General features: G+C 41.7%; 1 protein-coding gene across 1 annotated transcript; it reads left to right on the top strand.

The window, feature by feature from the left end:
* Positions 1-2,820: 2,820 nt before the first annotated feature.
* Positions 2,821-13,239, top strand: LOC101062226 (insulin-like growth factor-binding protein 2-B). The gene is made up of 4 exons (XM_029833476.1): positions 2,821-3,217; positions 7,051-7,199; positions 8,615-8,755; positions 12,276-13,239. Exons 1-4 carry the CDS (start codon positions 2,863-2,865, stop codon positions 12,459-12,461), a joined length of 831 nt encoding a protein of 276 aa, XP_029689336.1. The 5' UTR covers positions 2,821-2,862; the 3' UTR covers positions 12,462-13,239.
* The last annotated feature ends 475 nt before the right edge of the window (positions 13,240-13,714 follow it).

A 13,714-nucleotide genomic window follows, 5' to 3' on the forward strand; every position in this document is an offset into this window, starting at 1 on the left:
ATAGTTGTTGAGTTAAGACGTTGCACTGCTCACGTCTTTCCACAGTTTCCAGGTGAGTGACTGAGACACGTGCGTGAGTGCAGAAATGTCACGGAGGACTGGTCATGAAAAATGTGTTATTCCTGGCTGCAGGTATCACGATGAGTGCACGGCCCAAAAGAGAGATGTTGCAGAGAGATGGATGAAATTTTGTTTTTGGAGATTTGCCTTGACGAGTCCCCCGTCAGTCTTTTTGCGTACAGCCGTGTACGCTGAGCTTAGCGTTCACCAAAACCTCCAAAAATAAGAACCCGCAATTGCATCATTGTTAATCGCAGTTGGGAATGATCCGTTTCACAGGATCCAGGATCCAGGATCAAACTGATTCATCATCTTCTGTAGCGTCCAGGCATGAAGGGCCCTGCCTATGTTTGGTAAATCTACAAAATTAAGTCAGAGAACAAAACAAGGCAGATTTATGGTTTTTAGATTCAGATGCTGACTAAAAGAACGCCAGACTAACAGACCGCCAGGATACGCAGAGGTACAAATATGTGTGAGTCAAGGTGTGCAGGAATGTCCATGTTGAACATCAAGAGATGTTTAAAGAAACAATCAATAGACGTGGAGCAAAATTCCATCCCATCCCCCCTTATCTGTTATTAATCTTAATACAAAGAACTGAAAGAAGGAAGAATGCAGCAGGATAAAAGCAGCAACTGCAGTGAAGGAATCATCAGAAATATGAAGACACTACGCATAAAGGGGGTGGGGACTACAAAATAAAACAGGAAATAACAAACAGCCTTAGTTTAGTCTATAGTTTAGTCTGTGCTTTGGTGAAAAGCTGACTGCATGACATAACTGTTTTCTCTTATAAATGTTTAGGCGAGCATGACTCCAATCATATCAGTCACCATCAGACTCAGATCATTCTTTTATCTCTTCTATCTCCTATGTGTACCTTTTCTGTAATCCATTTATCATAATGCAGCTCCACAATGCACACACGTATTCAAGCCTTTGCCTTTGAAAACAAAACTGTTTTTCCTTGACTCTAAAGGAGACACTCTGTCCAAACAGCACGCGAGTCTTTCTGCTGTCTACCCGTGATGGTTACAATGCAACACTTCAATTTCTGTTTTTTCTTTTTTTTATGAGCGCCTCTCAGTGTTTTCCACTCACAAATGCATTATGTGTTGCCCGATTGCTTGGCAACTCCAAATGAATGGGAAATAGCTGAACAATAGTGTTGCATTTAATTTTACACTTAACCAGAACAACCTGATGCTGGAGTGCTGAGAGACATTTTAACTGGCCCCCTGAGACATCCATCTTTCAGAGAGTCATTAGGTCGAGACAAATGGAATACCACAGAAAGCTGGTCACATTTTCCACAGTTAGTCATTTCCTTCAGACATGGGTATAATTTAAAGGAGAGGAGTGAAAAGGAGACCTATCTGGAATGATGAGATGCAACAGCAAACCCGAGACGGATGAGGCTGCTGCATCCACCTGCCCCACACCAAGAATTGATCAGTCTTCCACTGAACAAATGCTTCTCAGTGGTTTATGTGGAAATGCATTTCCCAGGAGTCCACTAAGACTATTGAAAATGCAGATTTCTCCCACCCAATTAATGGGCTATTTCAGTGTATAATTTCCTTGCTTGAATTGTGCATAGGACAAACATTTGAATTTTGAAAGAATATAGATAATTTTGGTAGATTTACAGACGTGGAATTTGGAAGAACTTGCCATTAAAAACTGTAGGGACAGAAACAGCAGATGACAGATAAATATTCATATTTTTACAAGGTTTTACAGACCACCTCTGTTCTACAGTCTATGCCTGCTCTAGAGCCTCACTGGTGATAGAAAAAAAGTGGTCGGTTGATTGTGAATAGACAAGGTGTCCCATTTCTATCATGAGCTCCATGCTTTAAAATGTTTTAAGCTGCTTCTTAAGTCCCATGAAAAATGGCTTCATAAAAGTTTCTCCAGTTTACTGAAAAGAGAACAAAAGACAAAAAAAATCCTCTCGTTGCTACTGACAAGACGGGTCTGGAAGGTCAAACACCGAATGCAGGATCTTGAGACACTGCCAGGATGACTTCAGGTTTCTTTTAATTCAATGATTCAGGAATTAAAATACAAAAAAACATTGATCTGTAAAGAACTAAAGCTATATCACTTCCAACATCAACTTAAACCGAAAAGTCCTATCAGAGAATGTGATGCGAAGCTGGCACATGACAAGACAACCTGAGACAGAACAAGGTGGACGTGGACTATTTAAAGACTAGAGTGCATCTGAAAACACTCAGGGATTGAGGCAGACAACCCCGTGGGCAGGAAACACACCAGGGCAGAAGTCAAAGGTGTCTGAAATGAGGGGAAGGATTCCATTTCAAAATAAAACAGAAAATGTTGGATGAAATAAAAAAAACACTTGATCAACAAACACGTTAAGACGTAAAAGCTATGACTAGAGATACATGACGTATATTTTTTTTAAAAATCTTGTTTATCCCTGTGTGGGCCCAGGCCGGTCATCCGCACGAGCAGCAGCCTGCAACGGCCTGAACTTGTATGCTTTTTGATGATGGGGGCAACCGGAGCCCCTGGGGGAACCCCACACAGGCATAGGGAGAGTGCACCAACTCCACACAAAAAGGCCTGTTTTGCAGTTTTTTTTAAAATAGATTTACTGAGCTTTTGTAGGCTGTTTCTGATATGCAGGCAGGTGTAATATGAGGGCATGTAGGACCCTGCGAGTGGCATCAGTGTTTGCCCAAACACAGCTGACTCTCATGAACCTGCAGTTCATACCCGTCTTCCAAGGGTCACTTCATTTTTCAGTCACCACTAAAATATAGAACTATGGCCACATATTGCATCTATGTGCAGCTCTTTGCATACTTTGCTCTGCCTCTAATCACGCTCGGAGACTTGGCTTTCCGGTGTCCCAGTTGCACTGCAGAACGTGTTGCTGCCTGTCCCAAAGTCACACCATCGTGTGAAATTGTGAGGGAGCTGGGTTGCGGCTGCTGTCCAGTATGTGCAAAGCGGGAAGGGGAACTCTGCGGAGTCTACACGCCGAGGTGCTCCAGCGGGCTGAGATGCTACCCGAGGGCAGAGGCTGAGTTACCTTTACAAGAACTCCTCGATGGTTTTGGGCACTGCGGACAAAAAGTGGATGTGGATATCACAAGCCTTGATGATCTCTCCACAAATGGTAAGGCACAACTGTTTTGATTCTTAAACAATGACACAACAATGAGGTAAAACACATCATTAGTTTTCATTCTAACAGCTGACTCATCTACACTTAGCAATAGCAAGCAGCTGTTGCGACAGGTGGATGCTAACAGACCAGCCAGACCCAAAGTTCAACAACTGACTGGTGAAGTACCAGCTTTGTTATCAGCAAAGCTCCCTCACTTCTATTTTCTGGAGTCTATACATGTAAGAGTGTTTTTTATGGTACTGAAGTGTGAGTTAAGCTTCGTATATCTTTGATTTTGATTAGAGATGAGTGAGGTTACACTGGCTGCACCGTTCTGATGACATGTCATGGTGCCTTATTTGACCACAAAGAAGATCAAACATTTAAAACCACAACTTCTGATTTTCAGTTTGGAATTTCCTTCTGCCAGGTATGTATAGCTCCACCCTCCATGTGTAGCACCATTTTGCATCATAGCTCACTATAAAAGTGCCAAAAAGGACAGACCCCTTTCCAATTTGCTAACATGCAAATTATGCATATTGAGCAGCACTGCCTTGTACAAGAGCACCATCTTTGTTGTGGTTATATATATGATCATCCTGAGGTTTTGTAAGTAGCGTGTGTCTTCTCCACATATATGTTGATCTTCATAATAAATTGTTGGTACCATTGCATCCATATTTTGAGGGTATGTTTTTTGGCCTGCATTGACATGTTTGGTGGTGTGTATTACTGATGAACTGTCAGTATGTATTGCAGTATCATTTTATGCAAACATTTAAGTTAAGACACCTCTTACCTAGCCTTGACATGGAACGACTAGCTCGGAGGAAAGAGGTTTCACTGAGAAAACGAGTCAAAACAATGGTTTTGTGACGGGCCTTTTTATGTCAGAAGATAACCACAGTTACATCATTGTAGTCATGATAATTACCCAAATTAAATATGCCACATCTCCTGCAGGCACAGAGTAATCTTTTATGCTTTTATATTGCAGCAATTTCATTACAATTCATTGAAATTCATTTGAATTACATGTGACTGTTGAGCAAGCAGTGGCAGGCCCTCATTTGTGAATGTAAACAAGCGTATCCTTCTGATGAACCCTCATCTCCAAGTTCTTCACCTGGGAGGGGATCTTATTTGGCTTTAATTCAAGAGTCAGCAACACAGCCCAATAATCCTTCTAACAAGAGTAATCACATTAATAGACGATGTTCCCTGCAGATGTCTGAGATTACACCCTCAACCCTAAATAGGCAGACCACTGTTGACTGAAGAAATGCTAACTTGCAGTCCTGGGGATTCGGTTATGCTCATTTGGAGTGATCCCATGTTCAGATGGAATCATTTGTACCGGGAATCAGTTTAACTATGCTGATGTAAACAGCACAGAAGCCTGAGCAAACAGTCCAGAGTTCAGATAAAAGCTTTCCAGCTTTGTCTAATGTGAACGCGGTTATCCTGCAACAGCTAGAATGCTGCAGTCAAAGTAGAAACAGTTGCAAAAAAAGAAAGAAAGAGTTTTACGGCTTTGAATGCCAATAATATGTAAAACAAACATTGAAATTCTTCAGTAAGAACTTTTTTGGAGAAACATTCAGAAATGTTTTAAATTTTGAGAAAAAACCTTGTTTCATATGTTGTTTTCATTCATTAACAAAGATTGATATTTTTACATGTCTCAAGCACAAAACTACCCCAAAACCCACCTGATGAACTTTCCCCTCATTTTTCTGTTCAGTTTTCAGTTGTTTGTGTCCCTCTTGTTATTTCTTGAGAAGGTTGAGACACCACGGGTTGGTCTGCAGATGAACCTCTGCCGAGACACGCTCTTGCTCTTCACCTGCCTGCTTAGATCTTTAATTTCTTCAGAATTTAATTTGAGAGCGTCTGTGCACATTCATCTGCAGGAAAAGGACAGAGGAAAAGGGTGGGGGCTGCATGCTGAGGCCTGCAATAAAAGCTCTTCCTTAGGGGTAAATAGCAGGCCCTTCCTTCTGTAATAGAGATGCAGAATATAAACACAGCAGTTATTAGACTGACCGAACCTGCGACAATGTCAAGGTCACTGATATCATTCCTGGCAGATTCAATGTGATTTTGTGTAAATTTTCAAAACCACGAAATGCTCCACTGCCACTTTTAGAATGATAAGTGAAAAGAAGTTTATTAAGAGTTCTGAAATAGTATTTTTAGACCAAATAAAATATTCTGGAATGATGTTCAAACCTTCCAAATTCCAGATCTGTATAGATTATTAACCTGGATGTATTTGGCCACACGATCCACCATTTTACACCTAAGAAAGTTTTAGCTCTAGCCTAAGAGGGAAATATGGTCTTGACTAAGTGTGTTTTTACTTGTTTTTCTTGTAAAAACAACAACCAGGCAACATTATCTATATTTTTCAGAATCCAAACTTCTGTGGGGAAGGAAAAATGACCACATATAATATCTGATATATGACATAAAATCTCTGCTCCTGCAGAGGCTTTTCATAGACCAGCAACCAGTAAAGGTTTCAAGAGCAGTCCCAGGTACAAATGAGTCAAATATATAATGTGTCAACACTTGTGACATCCGGTCATAATGGTCACAGTCGCTCTTTTAATCTGCAGAGCATCTTCGTTATTGAGGATCTCTCTCACTCCCTACCCCTCACACACTATCACACACACTCCAACTGTAATGTCCAGCCTGGAGAAAACAAATTAAATGCCAGAGTTATAGAGCATCCTGCTGGTTTGGCAAAGCTATCTTCATTATTTCATTTCGTTTTGGCCGTTGTACAGCTGTGAAGTGTTTGAAGTTGCCCATCCTTGAAATGGCATGAGGCCACTTTCGGCCTGAGCCTCACTGTATAAAATAACAGTGCAAATACATTCATGCTAAGCAACACTGGAAAAACATTACTCATTCTGTGATATGAGAGTTGTGAAAGTATTGCACAGAGGCAATACACGTAATACTGAAGCCCCAAACACTGTACAGGTGGTTTCTATGGTACCCAGACTAGCGTCAACAATGTAGCTGCATAGCTGTTGGCTAAAGGTGTGCTATATTGTTTCCTGCAAGGAATGGAGTGTAAAAAATTAAGCACTGAGAGTCATTTCATCCTCTGTCTTGATTTATATTGTCAGAGCTCCACTTCTGATTTTCAGTATGTTAATTACAGACACACTCAGATGCACTCCCCCCACCACACACACGCACGCGCAACACATGCACATAATTCCCCTGGGGCATCTAGGAGGCAGCTTACATCCTCTAAGGAAATCCTTGCTCAGCATAACAGTCCTTCATCAGTCCACAAGTCAGGACTCACCAGCTGTGAGTCTTTAATTCAGTCACATCTTTTGATTCTGCGTGTGTTGCCCGAGTTAACCTCGCAGACCTCCCAGGGACTCCCAGGCACACGTGCTTTGTTCTGAATTCATTTGTTCACTTCTTATCTGTGCATTGTGTTTCCACATGCCAGAGAAAAGAGGAGTGCTGGTTGTTCGACAGGAAATGCTCAGAGTCAACCTGCTACAAATGAACTTTAAATCAGAAAATGATCCCAGCTGTGGTAATTACAGTTGGTTCAGCACCTGACTGTCCATTACTGGAATAAGGATGCCCTGAGGGCCCAAAACAAGGTTGTCTTCTAATTTCAGGATTAAGGTGACTTGTAAAAAGGCGTTTTGTAAGGAAAAAATGTCTCAGCTTGTGATCAAAGAATCTAAACACTTGATCCGTGTTTAAGGGCAACATTATGTGTACTCATTCAAGGTCGATGTGAGGACAGATATTTGATGTGCTGCAGATTATTTACTGTTATGTTTGTACCACCATAGAGGTGCACGGGACTGAAAACCCACTCGCCAAGCGACCAAGTGATGCTCGGATGTGGCAGGAGTCCGCCATGAAACAATACCAGAATAAACTCAAGACCAAGATGAAGACAAATCAGTTTGAAGACTCTCGACTCCAAACTGTCCCTCAGGTCAGGCCTAAACTATCTTTTCATGAAATACGGCAGCTCAAATTTACACCTTTGCACTTCTGAGACTCACATGTAATGTTTGGTTTTCCAATACGTAAATACTTTAAACTTATTGGTTATTCACTTATGTATGTGGCTCATCATATTCTACCCTCTACAAACCTGTCAATCACTTCTCATATGCCAGTTAAAATGGGGAGGACCAAAGTCAATGTGGTGCTGTGTGCTATGGTGCAGTAGTGCCCTCCTATGGGCACTCAGACAGTCGAGGCGTGCTTTGGTGGACAAACCTGTTAAAATTCATTTTATCTGAGCATTGATCATCCCAGGAATTGATCATATCCAATATCAAATTCATGCAAAACAATGAAAAATAAGCTCTTCGCGGTGGATTCGTTTTTGCAGTGGTGGTAATTTAAAGGAGAATTTAGGCTCCCTCCAAGCCCCCACCTCTCCCTTACTCCAACAATCACATTTCACATATCGCTGGTTGGACACATGCATATTCTTTATGTTTCATGTAAATGTGTATGAACTCTGAAGAGCACATGTGGAGCAGGGTGTATGTGGTTGACAGTTAAATGCATTTGCTCATTTTCTCCCTCAATTAACTCAACAAAATGTATATGCAAATGGGTGCAAAACAACTGTTAGGGCCATTAGAAAGGACAAAGGAGAGAATGGACTAAATGGACCTGGGCATGTGTGCAGGGGAGGGGCTTCAGACAGCAAGAATAGCAGCACTGCACTGTGGGTGGTCAAATCAGGTCAGATAATGTAATACAAGATTTTCCTTTATCTCTCGGACCCATTTCCAAGAAAGTTGGGACTCCACAGAGACGTGATTTGCATCATAAATTGTGAATTTGGATCCTAAATAGGAATAGGAATAGGATCTTTGAAAACACAAGAGGATGCCGAACAGGTCCAAACCTGACCCCAGCTCGAGGTGGGTGGTCATCTCCCTCGTCAAGATGGTAAACAGTAAAACGGTCAACAGGCTCTGTTTACAGTTTTCTTTAACCACTCAAAGCGCTTCACAAGTCTGAATTCATTCATTCACAAACATTTCATGAGCTGATGGCCGTGGTGACCTCACAGGTTGCCACTTGCCCTTCAGGAGGGGCACCCAAACTAGCGCATTTGTACTTTCAGATGCCTTTTGTTGGTTTATTTATTGAATTTTAAGATGCTTTGTAAGTGCTGAAGTGAAAATGTTCTAAATGTGTATTTTAGTGACATTTTGAATAATTTTTCCACTTTAAATTTCCATAGATTTTCATCATCTCAACTGACTTTATCCTTCTGTTATGGTCAAGTTTTCTCCAAAGGGACTTGGATATAAGTACACTAAAGAGATTTATAGATGACATGGGATTCTTCCCTAAATGATCCTGTTAACTTCTTCTGTTCAGACCCCCTGTCAGCAGGAGCTGAACGAGGTTTTAGAGGAGATCTCCAGGATGACATCTGAGGATAACAGAGGCCCGCTGGAGAACCTATACAGGCTCAAATTTCCAAACTGTGACAAACATGGGTTGTACAGCCTCAAGCAGGTCAGCCATGCAGAACACACACACACACACACACACACACACACACACACACACACACACACACACACACACACAAAATGTATACAAAATGTATTCCACTAATGATCTTTTCCTTTGGAAACCATCCTAAAAAGTAGGTGGGAAGAACACTAAAATACTGACACTCGGCAAATGAGCCATTTTGATCTTTTGCACACTACTTTGCAATTACATATGTAATTATAACATTTATGTAATTGTTTCTCTAGGTATGAGTGGAAAAAACAAGCAATTTCAAATAATCACTAATTATTGATTCTGGCTTGACATTAAAGCTGTATTAATTATGTTACAACAGAGGCCCCATACTGTACGTATACCCTTAGGGTTCAGAAATAACAACATTAATAACTACACATGTGGTCAATGGCACTATTAATATTAATGTCACCTTTAAATGTCCATATAAAGCAAATCTTAGTAAATAGAATGGTCACATGGCCCAAATGACTTGAATGAACCCACAGAGCATCATGTTTTTCTACAAAAGCAAGGTTTTATCTCTTTCTTGTCGTAGCTGCTCATTTTAAAAATCACAGCTGAGTTGAGTTAAATGTTCAAAACAGGGCCACGACCCCCCTCTTCCAGGCGTCCAGCGTTGTTTGCTGGTAGTTTTGAGGGTTTCATGGTGATGCTGTCTTCTTGACAGCACTGTAATCTAAGCTTTAGTTTAAAACAACAAATGAATCCACAAGACTAACAGTCTACCATCTTTGGCAATTATCGTCATCACTGCAAGTAGTCTTTCATCACATATGCCATTTAGTGCCAGTTCTTTTTTTGCTTGTAGGAGTTCTGTACAGACTTTTAACAGCTGTGTTAATCTCAGCGTGTTTTTCCACATATTTAGATGTACTTACTCCATTGTCTGTTTGTGGACAACATAAAATGACTCCCACAGATTTTCAATCGCTTGAAAGTCTAGGTTTTTAAGAGGCATTGTTTTAAAACTCTTGTTTGTAGGGAGGCTCAAGAAATAAGAGACAGGACCAATCTCTTTTTGTTTTTGTTGTTTGCATGGTGAAAACATGGAAGACATGAATTTAACTTGGTCTGGTTGTTAGGCCAACCGCAATAACATAAAACATACCAGCCGAGCTCCGGTAATTCTGAGCCATTACTTCTTTTAAATATTGGTTGTATATACTGCTGAATGAAAGAAAAATTACTTTGAAAATAATTGCTATTGTTCCCTAATTACCATGTTATCTGCTGGTAATAAATGGTTTACAACTACATTTAGATGATTACTCATGTTAGAAATTGTACAGTAGCTTTGAGAATGGATGCAGTCAATGGAAGATAGATAGATAGATAGATAGATAGATAGATAGATAGATAGATAGATAGATAGATAGATAGATAGATAGAGTTCTGTTGAATGAATACCGTATTTTCACGACTATAAGGCACATCTAAAACACTGAGATTTTCTGAAAAATCGATGGTGCGCCTTATAATATAGTGCGCCTTGTGTGTGGACTGAGTTCCAAAATCTGCTGTGTGCCTTTGGTGGGTGCACTACGGTAAACGCTCCGACAATCGATTAGCGGCACACCTACGCGTAAGGACCCCCTAAAATGGCGCCGTTCAAGCGAGACGCGTATGAATGAGGCTTACTTTAAACTGCAGGACATCGAATATGCGGCTGAAAATGGCAATCGAGCAATCTTAGTCTTTTCACTTTATGAGGAGGCGGCATCTCTCCATGCGCGCGAGGACAACTGTTGCGCAGCAGCTGCCCGCGGATTACCAGGAGAGGGCGGCCATCTTCCCTAACCCTAACCCTAACCAGGAGAGGGCGGCCATCTTCCCTAACCCTAACCCTAACCAGGAGAGGGCGGCCATCTTCCCTAACCCTAACCCTAACCAGGAGAGGGCGGCCATCTTCCCTAACCCTAACCCTAACCAGGAGAGGGCGGCCATCTTCCCTAACCCAAGAAGTCGTCGTTCACCGTGGTTCTCGGCTGCCACGGAAACGGACAGAGCGCTGGATGACAGAAGGCGAACACTCCTTCACAAAGACTATGAGGCAGCGGCGGGCAAGTTATGCCACCATATGCGGGTGGATTGTAGACGCATGGGCTATGATACCGTCTTCATGTATTGTAAGAGCTTTCACAAAATCAATGCTGAACTGGAACCGGTCAGTGAGTCCGATTCAGATGATTAAGAAGAGGAATTCGGGATGTTGGACATTGAAATAGTGCAGCTGTTTAATTTAGATACAGAAGATGAAAACTTTGATGGTTTTGTGGCGGAAGAATGAATATTTTGTTCAATAAATGTGTTGAAACTCACTGTTTTACTTCCGTTGTCATTTTTTACTGTATGTTTCAGCATGCGCCTAATAATACGGTGTGCCTTGTGTATGTTTTAAATACAGAAATAGCACCCATAACTGAGACTGCGCCTTTTAATACAGTGCGCCTTATGGTCGTGAAAATACGGTAGATGGCCCATTCTTTTCTGTTTAAAACCCTAATTTGGATATAGTCAGCTTCTCTCTCTCTCTCCCACACACACACACGCTCAGAGACACACACACTCACACACACAGATGTCATCCTGAATGAGGCAACACTTCTGAGCTTAAGGTTACAAGGTAATAAAACCGTTTGGCATACTTCATGGGAAGACTTTTGTTCAGTTTGAGGAACGAAATGTGCTTCCGATCAGGGGCTTGAATTTGAATTCTGCTCATCCATAGAAATCAGACGTAGGCGGACAAACAAGGTCACCTATCCAGTGTTTTCCTACAAGGATAGTAGAGCAGAAAAGAAGATTTGAATAGCCAAAGCACAGCTCTCAACAACTCAGCCAATTTTCATCACCGGTCACAAACAACAGCATTGTTTGAGGCTGGAGTCCTTGGTTCCCAGGGAGGAACACTGTACCTCCTTCAAACTTGGCTCCCTTTTGGAGTTGTCCCTCCATGTCGCGGGGTAATTACTGTAACTGTCACTTTTTTTGTTCTTTCTCATCGAAGGAAGAAAATGGAAAGTCTTTTCTTTCCCCGGCTCCTCATTCTTTCTGACGGCTGTCCCGTGTGTGCGCCGTAAACTGTGTCCACTTCAATTATGACCTCATTTCTGAAGATAGCTGAGAGGGGGCTCTGTGGGGGGGGGGGGGGGGGGGGGGGGGGGGGGGGGGGGGGGGCTGTATATGAGTGTGTGTTTGTGGGGGCTCTACTGGCATCCCTATGAGTGTGGCTGTGGATGGATTATGAGTAGGGGGCATGACCTAAGGATGGTTTGTCATTGGGCGAGGGCAGTCCCACCCAGGCCATGGCCCTCAGTTTTGTCCAATAGCCCCCTGCCACCAGAAAAATACATGCACAAAAATACACACACCCACCTCAAGCTTTATGCCATGCTTCATTAACGCACCCCCAAACTTCCCACTGTGCATCTTTACCCCTCCTTCTTTTTTCCAGTGTTTTCCAACTTGTCTAGTTTGTGTTTTTTTTCCCCCTCTCCAGTGCAACATGTCTACCCAGGGCCAGCGGGGCGAATGCTGGTGCGTCAATCCTTATACTGGGGTTCAGATTCCAGAGACGCCTAAAGTCAGAGGAGACCCCGACTGCCACCAGTACCACGAGGAAACCTTAGCAATGCCGACACCTGCAATGTTTTACTCACCTGTAGATCCCAGCGGTACATTGTGATGTCATGAGGTGATCATGGTTAGGGTTAGGGTTAGTCATTCTTTAAAAACTTCCACATTATTGTAAATGAGCGATACTGCCTTTAGCAACTGGTGGTGCAAAAGGTTGGTAGTCAAATATATGTATACAATTGTCCAACTGTGATTAAAAACTCTATTTTTATATTTTTGTTTCCCCCACCTCTTACCTCCTCTTCCTATTTCTCCTGTTGTCAAGGAAAAAAGTCTGAAAAAGTGAACCCCCTAAAACCCCGTTGATGTGAAAACTGAGTTATCATATTACTCAAGTGCTATTTTTATTTTCAGATTATTTTAATTTTTGGTGTTTTTTGATTTAAGTAAAATACCTCAGCTGAGGGTTGCGTGAACTCTAGTTCTCCATCCTTCCTGTGACTGTTGAAGAAAAATGTGAAGTTTTTATGAATATCCATGTCCGGCTTGACATTAGAATGTTGTTAGAACTAAATGAAATAACAGATGTCACCATTCTTTTGTTAATCCACACCCATCAGTTTTTAGCTGCCTCTAAAGAACGGTTGTTGTTTGCTTGTAGTTGTTCTATTTGTCAAATGGAAACTTCTGTGTGCACAGACATGCATGTGCGTGCATGTGAGTACATTTGTGCGTGTTTGTTTCCAGGGTTACTAATGAAGTGTTGACACAGGGATGGATTGGACTGTTGAATGTGGCTGCCCCCACCCTAAAACTCCTACGCTAACGCGAGTCAGGCCCTTCGTCGTGACCGATGGAGGGCTGGAATAAATTTTTCTTTGACTCAATTTTGTTGTTGTTTGTTTTGATTTATTTTATTCAGCTTCAAAAACCTGCAAACAATGCATCATAATCTACACACAGTAAGTTGATTAGTGGGCACCTGCGGCATACTCAGGAACTCTTGTCCTTTTATTCACTGTACAAGTCAAGTATTTAAAAGTAGCACGGAGTCACTGAGGGCAGTACTTTTGCCATCTATGTTGCGTAGATAGATCATTTCTAAAGCAAAGTGCAACTTATTGGGGTGTACGGCATTCAGTGATTCTGGCAGGTTTTTTAATGGTGACTCAAATCAAGTGAAATGCTGAAAATGTAAATAATTTTCTGTAAATTAAAAAGAAAACGTTTATTTGGGTTTCAGTTAAAAAGCACATAATCAGAAGAGAATCAATAAATGTGTTTGTGAATTAAATTTGAGATGCATTTCTGCCCCAAAGCAGGACTGACAATGAATGCGATGAGGACAAACTCAATGCGTCG

This window comes from Takifugu rubripes, chromosome 1 (assembly GCF_901000725.2).
Source record: "Takifugu rubripes chromosome 1, fTakRub1.2, whole genome shotgun sequence".
NCBI classification, from domain to species: Eukaryota; Metazoa; Chordata; class Actinopteri; order Tetraodontiformes; family Tetraodontidae; genus Takifugu; species Takifugu rubripes.